At 53.6% G+C, this 20393-nt stretch overlaps 1 protein-coding gene across 2 annotated transcripts; it reads right to left on the bottom strand.

Annotated features, from left to right (window-relative positions):
* Positions 1-2068: 2068 nt before the first annotated feature.
* On the bottom strand, positions 2069-19173 carry L1cam (L1 cell adhesion molecule). Of its 2 annotated transcripts, XM_013035401.1 has the most exons (27): positions 19049-19173; positions 14797-14902; positions 14377-14576; positions 13232-13354; positions 12963-13133; positions 12017-12128; positions 11700-11887; positions 11446-11577; positions 11193-11336; positions 10566-10677; positions 10304-10470; positions 10054-10210; positions 9712-9836; positions 9463-9573; positions 9004-9201; positions 8189-8259; positions 7795-8017; positions 6526-6641; positions 6135-6336; positions 5929-6051; positions 5655-5828; positions 5399-5518; positions 5137-5292; positions 4656-4799; positions 3953-4025; positions 3844-3855; positions 2069-3442 (listed from the first exon to the last, which is right to left on the bottom strand). In XM_013035401.1, the coding sequence occupies exons 1-27, from the start codon at positions 19122-19124 to the stop codon at positions 3211-3213; spliced, it is 3768 nt and encodes a 1255-aa protein (XP_012890855.1). In that variant the 5' UTR covers positions 19125-19173; the 3' UTR covers positions 2069-3210. The 2 variants fall into 2 exon arrangements, with proteins under 2 accessions (XP_012890855.1, XP_012890857.1); XM_013035403.1 differs by lacking the exon at positions 3844-3855.
* Between the last annotated feature and the right edge of the window lie 1220 nt (positions 19174-20393).

Here is a 20393-nt window from a genome sequence, read left to right as displayed (position 1 = left end):
AGCCACAGCACCACTTCTGGCTTTTTTCTTTTTGCTTATGTGGTGCTGAGGAATCGAACCCAGGGCCTCAGGCATGCAAGGCAAGCATTCTACCACTGAGCCACCTTCCCAGCCCTCACCTGTGCACCTTTGCCATACCAGCTCCACCTGGCCAGGTGGCTACATGGCTGCACAGTCCCATCCAGGTGTAAAAAAAGATAACTTATGGAAGGAAGAAGTAGCAAACATCCTGGGGACAGCAGACAGTGAGTAGCCACCTGGGAGTGGTTTTTGCTGTAAATAGGAGCTCCGCCCAGAAGTGGGCGGGGTTGAAAGGCATGCAGTGTGAAGAGCAGGGACTTAGTGACAGAAGAAGTTATAAGAGGGTTGTCTGGTGATGGGACAGAAAATCTAGAGACACAGAAAAGGGAAGGTGAGACCTGGCAGAAGACAAGTGCTCCACTGAGTCATGGGCTTTGGATGGGAGCCAGTGCCCAGGCAGAGGGGCTTGGGCCTGGGACTGGAACAGATTTGAGGCTGGGAATAAGAGGTAAGACACTGTTGCCAGGTGCAGTGGTTCACACCTGTAATCCTAGCTACTCAGGAGGCTGAGATCTGAGGAAGTAGGGTATGGTGCAAGTGGTAAAGTGTTTCTTAAGCAAGAAAACCTAGCAAGCTGTGTGCTGGTAGCTCACACCTGTAATCCTATTCAGGAGGTTGAGATCTGAGGATCACAGTTTGAAGCTAGCCAGAGCAGGAAAATTGGTGAGACTCATCTCCAATTAACCACTCAAAATTCCAGAAGTGGAGCAAGGACTCAAAGTGGTAGAATGCTAGCCTTGAGCAAAAGAGCTCAGGGACAGCACCAAGGACCTAAGTTCAAGCTCCATGACTAAAAAAAAAAAAATCCAAGCAAGAGCATGGGGCCATAAGTTCAAGCCCCAGTCCTGGGACAAAAAAAATATATTTTCTTCTGATGGCTTCTACCTGCTCAGTTAAAAATGTGACAAAGTCCTCAGCTGAGACAGCAGGAGCTAGAGGTTGGAAGAATGATGTGCAATCTTAAAGATCCAGAGAGGAGAGCCCAGCACCAGTGGCTCACACCTGTAATCCTAGCCGCTCGGGTGGCTGAGATCTGGGGATCATAGTTCGAAGCCAGCCTGGGCAGGAAAGTTGGTGAGATGCTTATCTCCAATGAACCACCAGAAAACTGGAAGTGGCACTGTGGCTCAAGTGGTAGAGTGTTAGTCTTGAGCATAAAAGCTCAGAGACAATGTTCAGGTACTGTGTTCAAGCCCCACAACTGATTAATTAAAAAAGAAAAAAGAAAGAGGGCTGGGAAGGTGGCTCAGTGGTAGAGTGCTTGCCTTGCATGCATGAGGCTCTGGGTTCGATTCCTCAGCACCACATAAGCAGAAAAAGCTGGAAGTGTCGCTGTGGCTCAAGTGGTAGAACGCTAACCTTGAGCTAAAGAGCTGAGGGACAGTGCCCAGGCCCAGAGTTCAGTCCCCATGACCGACAAGAGAGACAGAAACAGAGACAGAGACAGAGACAAAGACAGAGAGGAATCAGACTCTGTGACTTCCCAGGAAAAGCTATGTATGTGTATGCTTTGTATGGTTTAGGGAACTGGGTACCCCAAGGACCAAGATATAGCACACCTGATTCCCAGAACCAGATAGATGCTTGCATGTGGCTTGGGAGACTGTGTCTCACTGGATAGGGGAAAGGCTTCTGGCACTGGGTAACTGGCCAGGGGCCAAGGGCACCATGATTTCTGGGGTCTTGGCTACACTCAGTTCTTGTGACAACCCCCTTTGGGAATGGCAAGGCGCAGCCATGATGAAAGCCAAATCTTAGTCTTGAGAGGGTAGTGGGGGGCGGGGGCACACCAGATACCACAGCACAGTGGGATGGCCTGGCCACAACGACAGTCAGGAAAAGTTCAGGGCTGTGGTGCTGTCACACATACCCCTGAGGCTGATTCCTAGAGCGTTCTCCAATGGGGGACCAGGACAGTGCCATACATGCTGAGGAAAATAAGGAAAGGCCCGCTTTGTTTCCAGGTTTTTATTTGCCTGTTATAATTCTGATATTTATGTACATATATATATATATACTTTTGTTTTTTTTGTAGAGGGCTCATCAACAGACCAAGCAAAGGCATACAGGGAGGCCGTGGCTGCTGGGCAGGGGACACAGCAGTGCCGGGAGAACCAATCTTTCCTTTCTTTTTCTTTTTTTTTTTGTCTGTTTTTCTTTTTCCTGGGATGGGATCATCAAAGCTAATTGCTATAAAACCTAGAAAGTACCTAGAGACTCAGACATCGGCCTACACACTAGTGGCGTATGGGGAAGGGGCAAGGATACAAACTTTCAAAGTCACGGTGTATTTACATTACCAAGGTGGGGGACAGGAGGCTGAGGAAGAGAACTGGGGATGGGGAGGTTGCTAAGGGGGCTGGGGTTGCAGTGAGGGCTGGGAGAAGGAGAGGTGCCCTTCCCCAGCAGTGACAGAGGCCTCTTGGATGTTGTGTGGTGGGTACCAAAGGCAGCGTGTGTATGGAGCTCCTGAAAGGTGGAGTGGGTGGCAGGAGGCATGTGGACCTGGTGTGGTCTTGGGGAGCAGAGGTTCCGAGCCCTCCAGATGCCCCCCCTATCTGTGGCCAGCCTGTCCAGTTCCCATCCTAACTGGAACAGAAATAGCAAAGAAAACAAGAACAGATGGCAGAGACACCGAGTTCTGTCCACAGTCAAGCTAGGCCAAGGGAGTGGCTGGGCAAGGGAGAGATGCCAACCCTGGTTCTGAGGAGACCCCCAGAATTCTTCCCCCCCCCAGTCAGGGAGCAAGAAGGATGGCATCTTAAAGACACCTCCCACACCACCCCTTTTGTCTCTCATCCCAAACCATGGCCTTTCTGTCCAAACAGGTTGGCAAAGCAGAACCTGAAGGTCCCTGACATGTGGGTGATCTGCCCTAGACTGAGGCAAAGCAGCTCGTGCCCAGAAGGGGTACAGCTGGGTTTTGGCAATAAAGTGGGGAGTGGGTGGTAAGAAGGGGATGTGAGGCTGCGAGTTCCTCTCTTCGGCCCCAACTCAGCCTCCTGCGGGCCTGGGAGGACATGAGGGAGGGGCCTCCACACAGGCATCGGGCCGGGGTGTCTTGGCCACTGGCCCTCCTGCACTCTGGCCATGGGCCAAGCACATCCCGCCTCATCCGGCTGGCCCTTACTATTCTAGGGCTGCAGCAGGGTTGATGGGGGAGGTGGCCCCTGAGCTGTCATTGCCGCCTGCTGCCTCCTTCTCTTTCTTGCCACTGTACTGGCCGATGAAGGAGCCATCCTCATTGAACTGTACATCCACACTGCCCCCATAATCAGCCAGGCTGTCATCACTGCCCAACGGCTTGATGTCTCCGTTGAGAGATGGCTGACTGCTGCCAAAGGCCTTCTCCTCATTGTCACTGTAGGGATGAGAGGGGAGGGTCGGAGTCCAGCCTCCAGTGGGGGCCCAACTAGGGACATGGTGGGTTCCTATCCATTTCCATTTGCCCTGACCTAGCAAGCAACTCTAATGGCTCATCTTTGCCCCCCCCCATTCCCCCTGGGAGGACAGGCTGTACACATCTGTGCATATGCCCGCTGCTGGGGCCTCCAGTGGGAGAGGAGCAGCTGGGAAGGTGACCTGCAGCAGGGGGAGGAGCAGCAGAGCATGTAGGGTTTTCTCTACAAGGAGAGCTATTGCCCAGGGGACAGCTCCAGGAGAAGCCACCAGGGGGGACCCTGGCATTCCCAGGCATGCACTATCCATAGGGAACTCCCTGTCAATGGGTTTTGACAGTCCACTCCTACTGCCCCACCTTACCTCTCCAGGGACCTGGTGTCACCCCGAAGCACAGAGAAGAGAGAAAGAAAATGTCAGCTATGAACTTTAGGCAAAACTGGGGCCAGCACTGGCTCCTGCCCAGGCTCACCTGTATTCGCCAAAGGTTTCATCTTTCATTGGCCGGGCTTCAGAGTCCACCTGGGTGTCCTCCTTGTCCTTCACTGCAGATGCACACAGGATGTCAACTTTCAATCCTGCCCCTACTCTGACTCAACTCTGTGAATCCCTCCATGCCCCGAGTGCCCCCCAGTACTCAGTCTCAGTGGCACTGGGTGCCAGTGGCTCACGCCTATGATCCTACCTACTCAGGAAGCTGAGATCTGATGATCACAGTTCAAAGCCACCCCAGGCAGAAGAATTCCCCAAGATTTTTATCTCCAAATATCCAGCCAAAAGCTGGATGTGGCACTGTGGTAGAGTGCCAGCCTTGAGTGAAAAGCTAAGGGACAGTGCCCCTGAGTTCAAGCCCTGGGACTGGCACACACACACAGTTCAAGCGCACACACAGTTCAAGCCCACACACAGACAAAGGCGAGAAGCCTATGGCGGGTGATCCACTCACCCCACCTAGGCTCAGCTACCATCTTCTCAACCTTAGCCCAGAAGGAAAACAGCCCAGGCCTGCGGCCCGCCCACTGAACCCACACTTCCTTGCCACAGCTTGGAGACTTGGGGAGGTTTGTGGGAGGGACAACGAGGCAAGGTGGCCTGTGGCTCCTCTCTCCCCTTAGCTGTACCACCTACACGCTGAGCTGGTAGGAGGGCAATCCGCATGTGGCTGGAGGGGTTACCTGAATATTTGCCACCCTTGCTGCGCTTGATAAAGCAGAGGATGAGCAAAATGAGGAGCAAGAGAATGGTGGCACTGACAAAGCCAATGAACCAGCCCTCGGTGGTGAAGCCAAAGCCAGTGGGATGAGTGATTCTCACTCGGCCTAAAGAGGGAGAGCAGGAAGAAGACAGAGCCCAGCCCCTGTGGTGAACAGTGACAGCAAGGCAGGTGCCACCACCCCACCCTGAGCCCTAGGCCTCCCAGTCAGGGCTTTGTGCCCAGGCCTCACTTGGAGCCGCAAAGGCCTCTGGGACACAAGAAGGGAGGAGGGCCCTCTGGCAAAAGTATGAAAAGGTGCAGGAGTTCAAAGAGCAACCAGAATCTAGGAGGAGAGAGAAGCAAGGGGTAGGGCCTGGTGGGTGGGGCCTACGGAAGCAAACTGGATAGGAACAAGCACAACCCTCTGGCAATGGCAGGCAAAAGTGGCCCCTGAGCCTCACCAGTGCCATTGGTCTTCACAGCCATCTGGTGCAGGATCTTGCTCTCCTTAATCAGATGGATCTCATACTCGGTGTCGGGCTGCAGGTCCTTCTGTGTGTAGGAGCTCTGGTTGTAGCTGACTGACTGTGACTGGAGATAAGCACTCCCCTTCGCCTCTGAACCAATGAGAGAGGGCGGCAGGCAAGGGTGACCAAGGGCGTCAGATGGCCCCTCTGGACCCAGAGCCCCAGATCTCTGCCCCAGGAACCAATCTACACTCACCTGCTGGAGGTTTGAACCGGATGTGGAATTGGAAATTGCACTGGCCCTCCCTAGGAACCCAGGAGATGATGCTGTAGTTCTCACCTGCCATAGCTGAGATGTTGCCAAAATCTGGACTCCCTGGGGGAGGCACAAGTGGGGGGGGCAGCTGGTGGGACCCACTGTATAGTGTAAAGCCTGCTGTTCTGAGCTCAGCTGCTAGCCCAGAGCCCCTACAGCCACGGGCAGCCACCAGCAGGCCCTCCCACTAGCTCACCAGACAAGGCCATGGTGCCTCCTTCTCGAACAATGGCCTCGCCAGGGCCCTGGCTTGTGGTGGCCTGAAGCTGGAAGCGGTAGCGCAACGAGGGGCTGAGGTTGGTCAGGTTGTGTGTCCGAAGCTCTGGGTCAGGGAGATCGAAGGACAATTGCTCCTTGCCTCCCACATCCACTGTGGAAACAAGTGAGGGCTCGCTTTGGCTGCCAGCTCTGGCTCTCCCTCATGCTGGAGGGCCACCTCCCCCTCCCCCCACCAGGCACGCTCCACGCACAGGGGTGGTAGGACAGCACGTAGCCAGTGAGAACACCATTGTGGCTGAGTGGGGGCTGCCAGTGTAGCAGCAGGCTGGTGTCTGACTGGCACTCCAGGTGCAGTGACTCAGGGTGGCCAGGCACTGCAGGGAAGAGAAGGGCAGCAGGTCAGCACGCAGGCTGGAAGGGGAGCAGCAGGGGATGGCCGTATGGATGTCACACTCACCTCCCTCTGGGGTGATGAAGGTCAACTCCTTGGCAGGCCCCAGCCCCCGCCCATTAAAGGCTTGCACCTCCAGGTGGTAGGAGCTGTAGGGCCGCAGGCCACTGAGGATGGCCCTAGTGGTGTTGGCAGGTACCACCACGTGGCCTTTGTGGACATGCCGCTTGCTGTGCTTCCTCTGACTGCCTGTCCACCAGTATGTCACCTATACAGGTGGACGGAGCATCTCAACAGGGTAGAAGGTGTGCAGGGGAGACCCCAGGGTGTGTTCCCCACCACCCTAATTTATCAGGGACCCTTTCCTCCCAACCCAAGGACTTCCAGGAAGAGTCCCCACCCTCAATCCCATTCCTTTCCCTAGAGGCTTCCCTGTTCCCGCCACCTGAACTCTTACATTGTATCCACGGAGGTGACCCTTGACCTGTGCCAAGTCCACAGGCCACCACTTGACCAGCACAGTGCTTGAGTTGAGGGCCTCGATGACTTCTATCTCAGGGCTCACCTGGGGGTCTAGAAAGAGCCAGAGACTTGGAGAGGGCCACAGGTCCTAGGCTGGGCCCTAAGGTCAGCCCCAGAGCCCTTTTCCATGGGACAGATGGGTCTAGATGCTATGAGTTGTGCATGTTGTCATGGTTTCCCCAGAGAGAAATAATAGAGAAACTGACCAGGTAATCAAAGTTAACATCTGGCACCATTCCAAATTCAGGAAGCTATCCCAAGAAGGGCAGCTTGTACAGCTTAAATGTCCAATACCTGAGCTGCTGGCACTGGAAGTGTTTGAGGTTTATTTTGGATTCTTTTAGATTTTGGAATATTTGTATATAGAAGAGATACCTTGGGGATAGCCTTCAAATTGAAACAAAAAGCTGGGGACCAGTGGCTCACACCTGTAATCCTAGCTATTCAGAAGGCTGAGATTTGAGGATCGTGGTTCAAAGTCAACCCAGGCAGGAAAGTCCATGAGACTCTTTTCTCCAATAAACTACGCAGAAAAAGCAGGAAGTGGTGCTGTGGCTCAAGTTGTAGAGTGCTAGCTTTTTATACAAAGAGGCTCAGGGACAGCACCCAGGCCTTGAGTTCAAGCCCTAGGACTGGCAATAAATAAAATAAATCTAGACAAAAATACTGTGTGTGTATGTGTGTGTGTGTGTGTGTGTGTGTGACCTAGGGCCTTATGCTTGCTAAGTGAGCAATTAACTACTGAGCCACATCCTTGGTACCTATATATGTATTTCATATAAGCCAGGCAGAGCCTGAAAGGAATTTTTTACTATAATATTTTTAGTGAGCCTTGTTGTATCTTTTACATGAGGCCAGGTATGGAATTTTCCAATTAGGATGTCACACTGACACAAAGTTTCCAATTTTGGAGCATTTCTGAGTCAGATTTTCAGATGTGAGATGATCAACCTGCACTAGATCCCTGTATGGGAGGAGGGAAGAGAGCGTTGCTTGATACAATAGCAGTACTGGCTGTCAGTTGCAGAAATATATTGTATCCAGGTGTAGAATTTCATAATGTCACTCATCATGTAGAACAATGTTCTTATTTGTAGGAATGGCGCCCTGAGACTGGCAATGGCAGATGGGAAGCTGCTGTGTACGCATACACACTGACCCAAAATAGGTTCCACTCTGGACGTGGGCCCTTTCTGATACTTACAGTCCTCTCCGGAGTAGCCAATGATGACCTGAGGCTCAGGGCCCTTGCCCTGGCTATTGACCGCCTGGACTTTGATCTCATAAGGCACGAAGGTGGATGTGTTAGAAACCACTAGCAGAGGGTCGCTCACGGTCCGTTCCTGCCAGGTCCCCCGAGTGCCCTGCGGACGCCACTGTACACGATACTGAACCTGGGGGGCGTTCCAGTCCATCCACCGGAGGGGCTGGAGGGGACCAGCACAAAAGGAAAGGTTGGCCAAGAATTATGGCCTTCTATGCCTTGCCCCCAATGCAAATATTCCCAGGCAGTGGCCTCCTCCTAAGCACAGCCAAGGGACAGCAAATGCCTGGGTCCTGGCCACACATCCCGAGGACGTCAGCCCAGGACCCCTTACCTTCCAAGTGATGACCATATTGTTGGTTTCATTCCCCTCCCCTTTCACATCCACTGGGTTCTTCTCAGGGGCTAGAAAGTAACACATTATGAGAACAATGGGGCTGGGGGGGCAGTGGCTCACACCTGTATTTCTGGCTCCTCAGAAGGCTGAGATCTGAGGCTCTCAGTTCAAAGCCACACTGGGGAAGAAAGTCCATGAGACTCTTTTTATTTTTTTTTGAGGGGGGGAGGTCCAGTCGTGGGGCCTGAACTCTGGGCCTGGGTGCTGTCCCTCAGCTCTTCAGCTCAAGGCGAGCGCTCTACCACTTGAGCCACAGTGCCACTTCCGGCTTTTTCCTTTTGGCTTATGTGGTGCTGAAAAATCTAACCCAGGGCCTCATGCATGCAAGGCAAGCACTCTACCACTGAGCCACCTTCCCAGCCCAAGTCCATGAGACTCTTATCTTCCATTAATCAGAAGAAAAAAAAAAAGAAGCCAGAAGTGGAGCTGTGGCTCAAGTGATAGAACACTTGCCTTGAGCAGAAAGGCTCTGGGACAGAGCCCAGGCTCTGAATTCCAGCTCTTAGACAGTGCGTGTGCACGCATGTACACGCACACATGCACGCACGCACGCGTGCACACACACACACTTACAAAACAATGGAAGGAAAGGCCTTCTGGCTCCAAAGGCCAGAAGCCAGAAGCCCCAAGGGTCCAGCACAGCACTCCCCAGGGGCCCTCGACACTGAAAGCATAGGAGCAGCACCTCTCCCTACATTCCCTCTTAGCCCCAGGAACGGGGTGACCTGGGAGAGGGTGCTTCCCTCACTCACCTGCCTCAGGTGTAACCACAGTCTCAGAGGCTGGGCTAGGTTCCCCAGGGCCATATTTGTTGATGGCAGTGACCCTAAAGGTGTAGTGGACATATGGCGACAGCTTGAGGGTGGCAGAGGTCTGGTTCCCTGGCACCTTGCCCAGACTGTACCATTTCTCAGGCGCCCTTTCCTTGTCCTCAAATTCAATGTCATACTCTGCCAAGAAGTGAAGCAGTAATGGAGTAATCGGCCTGTGGCTTAGCACACAGGGCAGTGGGGGATGGGGACAAGTTTGGCTCTTCCTGAGTCCCAAGCCACTGGGGAATCCCACAAGAAACCATGAGTGCCCAGAACATAAGTGCATGCCCCAGTAAGGTGGGTAGTTCTGCCACCACGGCCCTCGGAGGAAGGTGGGCCCCAGGAAGAGTTAGGGCCAGCGGGGGTCATGGTGGGCAGGGGATAGCACAGATGTCTTACTCTCAATGGGGGCGTTATGGTCTTCAGCAGGGCTCCAAGACAGGTGCACCTGGCTCTGTTTTAGCAGGTGATGATCGGACAGCTCCAGCAGAGGCACCGGCCCAGGACTCCCTGAGGGGAGTGGAGGGGGGACTCTTTGGCCCTCCACTTCAAGAGCCGCATACCACCCCCCTCTGCCAGCCTAAAAGGGATTGGCAATATGAACCTGATCTTCCTGGGGCCACATGCCCATTTCATCTCGGCACTTACCCACCACCAAGAGCTGAGCCCTGCTCTCCACCTCGTCCAACTCAGTGCTGGCGACGCAGCTGTAGTTGCCCTGGTCTTTGTATTCTAGGTTGTGGATGACTAGGCGCCCGTCGTCTATGAAGTACCTGGGGAAGGGGCTGTGTTTATCCTTTACCTCTCAGGAACCACACTCCTTCCCCACCATCTGGTCTCCTCTCCTCCCCCAGATTGCATTCCCCCTTCAGCCAAGGACCTCCCTGTGAAGCAGCGCGGCTTCCTGCATGGCCAAGGCATGTGTGTGCCTTGAGCTCTTCCCCATCTATGCCCCGCCCCCCTGCTCCAAGTTTGGGGCTGAGCCCTCACTTGTCACTGTCCCCAAGTTCCTGGAGGTCTCGCCCATCCCTACGCCAGGCGAGGCGGGGCTGCAAGGAGGGATCAAAGGAGGCCTGACACGTAAATGTCACCCTTGAGCCTTTCTTCTCAGTTGCGTTCCGGGGCCCCTGTGTGATGTGGGTTGCTTCTGGAGGGTGATGAAGAGGAGGGGGAGGGAGAGTCACTGTGAGGTACTCCAGACACCCTGGCCCTCCCTCGCAGGGACGCCGTATCCACTGACCTTTAACCTGCAGGTTAGCCACAATAGTCACATTGTTCTGGTCATTGGCAGCCTGGCAGAAATAGCGTCCAGTGTCATTGGCCTGGAGGTCTCGGATGCCCAGGGTCCCATTGGCATAGGGGAAGAACCGTTCGTCCTGAAGTACTGTGGTCCCTCCCTCGTCCAGCCTAGAACGAACAGTTGGGCCTGGCTCAGACTAACTGGCCTGGGCTCCCTGAACCAGACCACAGCTTACTGGTCCCCACCGGAATGAGGCACTCACCACTGGACACTGGGCACAGGGGCCCCGAAGGCCTTACACAGCAGGTAGGCAATGCTGCCCTCAACTGCCATGTATGTCTGGTTGTCTCCTGTGAGGATTCTGGCTGGCAACTCTGAGGGAAGAATAATCCAGAAGACGGGGCAGGAATAGGGACCACAAGTTGGAGAGGAGCCAAGGACTCTCTACCCAGCATCCCCAGGCCACATGGCTGGCTTCCTGTATCTCTGCCTTAAGTGTACCGTGGATGTATTCCAGTCATCTAAATGTCACCAATGACTCAAGGCCCCACTAGCAGTCTGCCTCTTCCCAGTTCAGCCCTGTCTTCCCTGAGACTGCAGAAGCCAGCCACCAGGCTGGCATGGGGTCCCATCTTCCCCAGGGTGCACCTCTGCTCAATCATGATGGTAAGACCCTGCCCTTCCTACGTGTGCCCCCCCTGCTGTGTTGGGCAAGGAGGATACACGGGGGTGAAGGGTCTCATCAAGGAGCATGGCAGCCTGGTACACTGGGGACATACCAAAATGCTAACTGAATCATTTGGGGGGGGGGTTGCAGGAGACAGAGTGGGGATTACGAGCAATGCAGGTAGGGCGGGCAGGTGGGTAGGCACGACATGCTGGCACTCACGGACAACATGGATGTAGGCGTTGGCCAGCAGGAGCCCATGCTGGTTACGGGCCTCACACTGGGTCACCATTGTGTCGCTGGGTTGCAGGTTGCTGAGGGTCAGAGTGCCCTGATGGATCCGGTACTTCTGGTCCTTGGGCAGCTCTGCGTGTGCAACAGGCCAGAGCACTGAGCCATGCTGAGGCGGCTCCTCATTCCCCTCCACATTCCTGGGGTTCACAATACTCACTGCCCCTCCCAAGGCCCTGCTCACCCTCCACAGGGATCCCGTTGATTTTCCAGGTGACCTCAGGTTGGGGCCTGCCCTGGACCTGGCAATCCAAGCGGGCAGTCTCTCCTGGCCCATACAAATGGTTCTGAGGCATATGGAGCCAGTATGGGGAGGCTGAGAAGAAAAAGGAAGCACCCTTTGCCGGCAGCCTGAGGTTGCCCCACGTGTAGACCCTGCCCTCCCCTGTTACCGTGGCCAAGCAATCGAGGGAGGCTGTACCAGGCTGAAGCCCATACCCTCCACGTTGATATGGTAGACATGCTGGGCAGTGCCCAGCGAGTTCTCAGCCAGGCACTGATACTCGCTGCTGTCATCCTCCTCGCCCACATTCAGCAAGTGCAGAGTCTTATTGTGGTTCTGGTAGATGGCACGGTCTGCTGGCATGGGGCCACCAGGACGTAGCCACTTGATGGTGGGTGTGGGGCTGCCCGAAACCATGGTTCAAGGAGGAGAAAAGACAGGAGAAGGGACAAGGCCGTTGAGCCCACAGGCCTAAGCCTCTGCTGGGGTCACCCAGCCCTAGGCCTCCCCTGCACCAAACACCCAGACTCACAAGCCCTCAGCGATGCACTCCAGGACCAATGATTGCCCCTGCAAGGCCACTGGGTTGCTGCTGGAGTTGGTGGGGAAGAGCAGGCGTGGCTTCCTGTCAATCATGCTGTTGGCTGCCAGGAAAAGGGGGAGGTGAGTCACAAAGCTGGGTGCCCTAGTGAGGCCCTCAGTCTGTTTGCTACTCCGCTTTAAAAAATGGCTGGGGAGTTGGAGAGTGGTGTCTCACACCTATAGTCCTAGCTACTCAGTGGTAGAACTCTAGCCCAAGATGTGTGAGGCCTTTGATTCCACCCCTAGCACTGAAAAAAAGAATGCCTACTGGGTATGGTGGTGCACTCTGGTAATCCCAGCATTCATTTGGGAAGCTGAGGCAAGAAGATCACAAACTCAAGGCCAGCCTGGGTTACATAATGACACCTTGTCTCAAAATAAGAAGTGTGCCTGCCTGGGTGCCAGTGGCTCACAACTGTAATCCTAGTTATTCCAGAGGCTGAGATCTGAGGACCATGGTTCAAAGCCAACCTGGGCAGGTAAACTACCAAAAGCCAACCTGGGCAGGTAAACTACCAAAAGCCAACCTGGGCAGGTAAACTACCAAAAGGCCAGAAGTGGAGCTATGGTTCAAGTGGCAGAGTGCTAGCTTTGAGCAAAAGAAGCTCAAGTTCAGAGCCCAGACCCTGAGTTCAAACCCCAGGACAGGCATGCGCGTGCGCGCGCGCGCGCACACACACACACACACACACACGCACACGCACACGCACACACACACACAAGAAAGTGTGCCTGATCTCTTTTTTTGCCACCTGACTCAGAGTGGGGTGGAGACAAGAGCTAAATTGTCTCTGAGGAAGCTTGGGGTTATCTGTTCTCTCTCTGCTGGGATGGGCAAGGCCTGACAGTGAGACGGAACGGAGGGATGGAGGACTGGCAGAGCTTGTGGCACTCACTGGCCTTCACCCGGAGGTCAATGGGCTCCTTCTGAATGATGGTCCGGGTGCCCAGGAAGTGGGCATTGCAGATGTAGTCTGAGTGGTTGTCTGAGGTGAGTACATTGGCAAAGTAGAGGTTGCCATTCTGGCCCATTGTCACCCGTTCATCCTGCTTGATGTGCAAAATCTCTGCAAAGGGGGCAAGGAGGTAAAGTCAGGAATTGTTCTAGAAAGATCTTCCCCCCAATGACACTGCAGCCCCCAGCAGCAGCTCCTCCCACACGCACTGCTGTTCATCCAGTAGATCCGGAGCGGCTCCGCACTGGGTGGAGGGTTGCAAGGCAGAACCACCGACTCCCCTTCCTCCACCTCCACAGGCTTCACTGTCTCCTTTGGCCACTTGGGGGCACCTAGGAGGGATGGAGAGGCTGGTACTCTCTTCCCCGTCAAGGCAGTCCAAGACAGGGGACAAGAGGAGGGAGGGCTATCCTGGAGATGGACAAGGCTGTGAGAGGCCCAGGTGGGGAGGTGGAATCTGCATCTTTCTTGGCTCGCAATGAACACTGGTACCTCACAGGGATGAAAGGGTGGAGCAGGACTAGGAGACCATGAAGGGTTAACCTTCCACCATTCCCAGCTCTCCTGTCCACCCTGAGGAAAGGACAAGGATGAGTGGGGGGAGGCTGAGGTACAGTCGTGGGGGAGGGGAGCTGTGGACGGATGAGGGAGTCACAGACCCTTCCATCATCTTGACACAGAAACCATGGCAACGGTTCCCAAGGTAACTGGCGGGCTGAGGGAGGGGAGAGAAGTGAAAGCTCAGGGAGGATGGAATGCAGAGGAAAAGCCCCAGGGAAAGGGCGACACAGATAAAGACAGAGCCCCAGAGCAGGAAGGAGTGAAGGGCAGAGTGGGAGCAGTAGAAAGAGAGGTGAGGATGGCAGCAGAGCTTGAAGTGGGAAAACTGAGGGGTGGTGCCAGATAAATAGCTGAGATGGACAGAGATGACCCGAAAACAGTGGAGAAGGAAACAAGGCAGAAACAGAGGCCCCTACACTCCAGCTAGAGAGTGACTCAGATAGGGACATGGCTAGCCAGAGGCAAGGGCACACCAGGCACTAGGGCAACCATCACCGGCAGTTCTACTAGACAGGAAGTGAGAAAGACCGAGAGAAGGAAGGGGGAAATGAGATGAGAAGTTCAGTGGAGAAAGAGATGTGGCAAAGACCGAGCCGACTTTAGGGTAAAAGAGGAAGAGGTACTGGGGTGGGCCACATGCTGGCAGAACACACAGACCCTTCCAATGCTGCTCATCAGCTCAGTAGCTGCCAGCCCAGACCCCCGTACCAGCAGCCAAGACCTGTGCGACAATGTCATTCAAATATCCCAGCTCCTCCCTCCCTCCCTCCCTAGTCCCCATAATGCCTCGCACCCTCTGCCATGAGCTGGATCTCATGAGAAATTGCAGTGCCCAGCTTGTTGCTGGCAAAGCAGCGATAGATGCCCTGGAACCTCTGGGCAAAGCTGTTGTTGCCTGTGATGGTGAAGGAGCCAGAGTGGGGTGATTCGTGCACGGTCACCCCCACTTCTTCCTTGGGCTTGAAGTGGATGCCATCCTTTGTCCAACGAAACCTGTGGGCAGAAGAGAATTCAGAGGCTGGAGATGCTGGCACCTAGGACAGGGACTGAAATGGGCTGGAGGCAAGGGTTCGCACAGCCTGGAGCCCATGCGAGAACTCAAGACCATAAGCGAGCTTCTGGACTAAGGAGTTAATTGGCTCAGAGAGGCCTAGCAACTGGAAGCTGAGGTCAGCAGTGAACAGCAGAGACTCAGAGTATGGGGGTAACTCACTGCACTTCCGGTTTGCCTCTGGCTTCACACTTGAGGCTGATGTCATCTGTTGGGAAGACAACCACACGTCGTGGAGACTGTTCGGTGATGACGGGGGGCTCCATCACTGGGGACAGGATGAGAAGATTGGTGGTAAAAATTATGTCTGCCTGCCATCAAGCCTTTGACCTTGTCCCACTGAGAGGGAAATAGTGTGTGTGGCCTTGTGGCCATGGAAGAGAGAGCGGGGGAAGAAAATACCCAGCTGGGCTGGGAAGGTGGCTTAGTGGTACAGTGCTTGCATTGCATGCATGAAGCCCTGGGTTCCATTCCTGAGTACCACATACACAGCAAAAGCTGGAAGTGGTGCTGCGGCTCAAGTGGTAGAGCACTAGCCTTGAGCACAGAGAGGCTCAGGAATAGCACCCAGGCCCTGAGTTGAAGCCCAAGGACAGGCAAAAAAGAAAAAAGAAAAAGAAAAGAAATTACGCAGTTGTGGGACATTAAGAGTGAAGCTGAGAGTTACACAGAAATAAACGTGTGGAGAGGAATCAAGAGAAGAAACAACAAAAGCCAAAGCTGCAGAAACTCCCCTGGCAGGAAGAGGGCACATTGGAAGGACAGCAGTAGATGGAAACCATGAGTAGCAGAAATCTCAGCATGGGCACAGAGCAAGGCCCCAAACTGGTAAGAGAGAAGCTTCCAGGAGCCTCTATATTGTGACAATGGGGACAGAGACCCAAGACCCAGGAAACACTTCCGCCAGACCTGCATACTGCATACCAGGAGACAGGGTGCTACCTATAGGGGATATGTGTGTGCTGGCTCAGCCAAGGCCCCTCTTCCTTCTGGGCTTGACCTTCTGAGCCACACTCCCATCCCTCCTCCCACTTACCGTGGTGTCCTTCATCTGAGCAGTCCGGATAGCAAGGGAAAAAAGGGAGAGAAATGTTGAGAGGCAGCCCCGGCCGGCACAGCCTTTGGAACAGGAGCAGCAGGCTCAAGCAGACACTCATGGGGACGGGATGGGAAGGGGGACAATGAGACATGCCAGGCGGCAGCAGTGGCAGCTCAAGCCCAGGGAGGCAGGACAGAGTCCAGATAATTCCTCCCTAGGTGGGGGACTGCCCAAGGAGAGGGGCTTCTCCACACTGAGATGGGGAGTGTAGGAGGGTGGGGGGGGGATCTTGCCTTTAACCAGGAATGACGTTGCAGCCCCCAGACAAGGCCTGGGATAACCATGTGCTGAACTGGCCTGGCCCCACCCAGGATGTAATGGACGATTGAGAGCAGACAGCCAACAACCAGCACACCCTCCCCTGCTCCAGCCACTTCCCTCCTAATCCAATTAGCACAGCTCAGTGTTTTCAATTACCCAAGCCCAGCCTTCAGAGCCCGGCGGCCCCTCCCCTTCCAAAGCCTCCCAAAGGCCCTGCTGCATCTGAGTCTCCACAGCCTGCAGGGCAGGAATGGCGCCAGCCCTCCTTCGGTCCCCTTCCTTCCTCTCGGGTGGCCACCAAGCGCCCTGGGGCAGAGGTCAGAGCAACTGCCCCAACCCTAGGACTCCAGGGAGCAGAAGCAGGGAGGGGACTGACGGAGGGGAGAGGAGGCAGAGGAACAGAGGGTTGGCTCTGAAAGCTTTGTCTCTGAGAAAGACCTCAGTGTAAAGTATAAAGCCCCCCCCCAAAGGAAAAGGCTCCCTAGGGACAGCTCAGTGGGCCCTGAGCTGGAGAGGGGCCTGCGCAGACAGCCCAAGAGCAAGACAGTGACAAGGATGACAGGACAGGGAAAACTCCATAGTGGAGGAAGCAGGTAAAGAGACAAAAGGGCCTGGTTGGGCTGGAAAAGAAAAGGTAGAGGGGAGGTTTCAATAGGGAAGCCTTGGGGCTGCTACAGTCTCTAGAATAATTCTCTCTCCTACTCTTTGCCATTAAAAAATGTATCTCTAAGCTGGGCGCTGGTGGCTCACCTCTATAATCCTAGCTACTCAGGAGGCTGAGATCTGAGGATCTGGGTTCAAAGCCAGCTCAGGCAGGAACATCTGGGAGACTCATCTCCAATTAACCACCAGAAAACCTAAAGTAGCCCTGTGGTTCAAGTTGCAGAGCACTCACCTTGAGGTGAATTGCTCAGAGACAGTGCCCAGGCCCAGAGTTCAAATCCCATGAAGGACAAAAAAAAGTCTCTGTCCTCATCACATGCAGACACACCCAAGTAAGATGGTCCAGCCTTTTTGCTAGTAGGGTGGGCTGATAGCCTGAATAAGGCCCTGGCATTCATACCAGGAGACAGTGCTTGAAAAACAAGGGAGAGAAGGCAGAGGACAGGAGGACCAGTACATAGCTATGAATATACAAACATGGGGGTCTGGGCACATAGGAGGATGTGCATATTGCCATAGATTGTCCAGTATTTGTAGTCTATCTGTTCATTTGGGGCTTTCCCAAGTACACCTGTAGATCTGTTTGTGTGTGCTCGGGTTTCAGTGTACAGTGTTATAGGTCACCCCAGGGTATACCCAACCCTGTGTCAGTATGGAAGACTATGCCTTTGTGTGTATCTGGTGGCGGAGCCTCTAGTTGGAACAGGTTTCTGACTCATCTGAGTCAGTGCCATTCCCATGTCCCTGTGGATCTATGGGATTCTGCGTGGGGTGACTGCACAGATGTCCAAGTGCTGTGTTTCTAAGGGGGCATCCCAACATCTATCCTACCAGCCTATCATCTCCAAACTCTTGCTGCTCCCTTATGCCAGTTGTCTCCCAAGCCTATCTCTCTTGCCTCCTATCCCATCCCTACTTTTCTCCACCCCTGCTACCTAAATGGTCTCACTACGTCCGGGCTCAGAGAAAAAGGTGGCAAAATGAGGCATAGAGGGGATTAGACCTTGTAGCTGAAGACACACAGATCTCTTATACATGGTAATCTATATAATACTCTATTTTTTCTTTTTGTCATCCATAGGGCTTGAACTCAGGGGCTGGGCACAGTCCCTGAGTTTTCTTGCTCCTGTCTTGGCTTGCTTTGAGCCACAATCCTCAGATCTCAGCCTGTGAAAAGCTAGGATTACAGATGTGAGTCACCAGTGTCCCATGAAAATGCTCCTCTGTAAGGGACACTTGCCACTCAGGCAAGTGTGTTTACAAGTCTTGCCATACTAAAGAAAAATTCTTACCCCAGTAAAAATAACCCCACATGCAAACATGTGCTCATCCACATGTACACACAACTCTCTATGATCAAATATTAAAGTCAAATAACTCCAGAGCTTTACAGATCTGATCAATAAATAACTGTTACAATGATTCACAGACTTACCTATGCAGGAAATCAAAATTATATTCACAAATATCCACACTTAGTCAAGACACACACAACACCCACACAAATATGCAATCTGCCTAGCTCACAAAGCATACACAAATACTCATGTTTGAGTCACAACCTTATTAGTCATACTCATTAGCATACTCTGCATGTACCTGTGACTCCCCTGCCCCTCAAGAAAGTTACAGTCATAGACACATGCTCCAGTAGCCTCCCTCCATGTCCACAAAATAATTACACACAAAAATAAAAGATCCAGGGGCTGGCAAGGTGGCTCAGTGGTAGAGTGCTTGCTTTGCATGCATGAGGCCTTGGGTTCGATTCCTCAGCACCACATAAGCCAAAAAAGCCAGAAGTGGCACCATGGCTCAAGTGGTAAAGCACTAGCCTTGAGCTGAAGAGCTGAGGGACAGTGCCAAGGCCCAAAGTGCAGGCCCCACAACTGACACACACAAAAAAATAATAAAATAAAAGATCCAGAAGGTTGTTAGGTTGGGACCTGGTTTTTTCTAGGGCCCCAAATAGGCCAGTTTGGGAGTGCCTAATCTTGTAATGAAATTGAGACTTTCAATATGGTAGCTAAGAATTAGGGATTACCCCCGTTCTCCTGACCACCATATCCCTGGGTGCGTCTAGGGGGAGCAGAAGCAGAGAAGCTGGGGTGAGGTGGGAAAGGATAGGTTAAGGGTCTCAGACGGCACAGGAGACCCCACATGCCAGCGGCCAGCCTTCCGCACGGACTGCTGTCCGTGGTGCTGGAATGGCACGAGTCCCTGTCCATGGTGCTGACACGCCCTGTGCTTTCTCCTTTTACCGAACGCCTGGGTACCTGGTACTCAGAAAAGAAGGGGTGAGAGTCCAGAATAGGAAGGTCAGGAGGTAGAAGATTTTACGAAGGCCTAGAACAGCAGCGAGTGAAGGTGCTGAGGCTCCTTGCGACTACTCACATTCGTCGGGAATCTGGATCAGCAGGCAGGGGCTGCAGAGGAGCAGCGGCCACACGTACCACAGCGCCACGTCCATCTTCCCAGCAGCGCCAGCGGCGGCTTGGCGCGGCACAGCCCGCCGGGCTCAGCTCACGCTCCCGCCGGAAGGAAGGGGGCTGATGGTTGACTTAAGGTAGAGCTGCCGGTGGTGAAGGGGGCACCAGGGGAAGGGAAGAGGAAAGAGAAGGCGTGGGGAAGGGACAAGAGAGAATGGACGGATGGACATTAGTGACTAACATCTGGGCCAGCCAGGATCCTAGCCCCGCCTTCAGCCCCTCCCCCAGCCGCCAGGGGGAGGGGCGGCTTCCCCATCCTGTCTCTCCCCACTCCCCACCCCACCTTATAGAAGAAACCTGGAAGAGATAGCCTTGGCTTAGCTTCCAGGTTGCCTTCCATTCCCTTCTCATTCTGTCTATGCCTTCCTGCCAGCTGCCTCCCCAACACCAACTTGTTGCCCCAATCAACCCCCCTTGTGCATGCTGCCAGCTGCTCTGTGCATGCTTTCCCATGTGTGTCTTGATGTGCCTATAAGTAGGTGTGCATGGGCATGTGTGTAGATGGGGATTTGCATATACAGAGGAAGCCAGATCCACACCAGAATTTATGTGGCTGTGTGTGCATGAGCATATGTGTGTCTTCTCTGGGGGAAGTGCACTCATGAGTGGTATATTTTGTTGGGGTGTCTGCATGGGTAATCAATACCCAGGGCTGCTAGCTGTGTGTATGTGTGTGTTGTGTGCCAATTTGTGTGTCTGTATGGATCAGTGCAGGATGAATATGCATGTCTGTTTGCACTCTTGTGTGGCTTTTTTTCTGCTCAAAGCTGGCTTTCTATCACTTGAGCCACACCTCCATTACTGGTTAATTGGAGATAAGAGTCTTAGCCTCTTCTGCTTAAGCTGACTTCCACTCTGGGTCCTTAGATCTCAGCTTCCTGAGTAGCTAGGACATAGATGTGAATCACTGGCACTCAGCCCAGGCTGGCTTTCAACTGTGATACTCAGCTCTCAGCTTCCTGAGTAACTAGGATTATAGACATGAGCCACACAATCTGGCTTTCCCACCATATTTGTGCACACATATGAAAAAGGAACCTTCTTATGCTCTTATTGCTGCAGCTTTCAGAATCAACTGATACCTGGGTGCTGCAAGATGAAAGGCAATGAAGAAAGAATGAGGAAGTAAGCTTGCCCTTAAGAATTAGTGGGATGAAGGCTGGGAAGTTGGCTCAGTGGTAGAGCGCTTGCCTTGCATGCCTGAGGCCCTGGGTTCGATTCCTCAGCACCACATAAGCAAAAAGAAAAAA

The sequence above is a fragment of the Dipodomys ordii genome, unplaced genomic scaffold, assembly GCF_000151885.1.
Source record: "Dipodomys ordii isolate 6190 unplaced genomic scaffold, Dord_2.0 Scaffold209, whole genome shotgun sequence".
NCBI lineage: Eukaryota > Metazoa > Chordata > Mammalia > Rodentia > Heteromyidae > Dipodomys > Dipodomys ordii.
The sequence above is the reverse complement of the archived record's forward strand: the minus strand, read 5'-3'. Positions and strand labels throughout refer to the sequence as shown.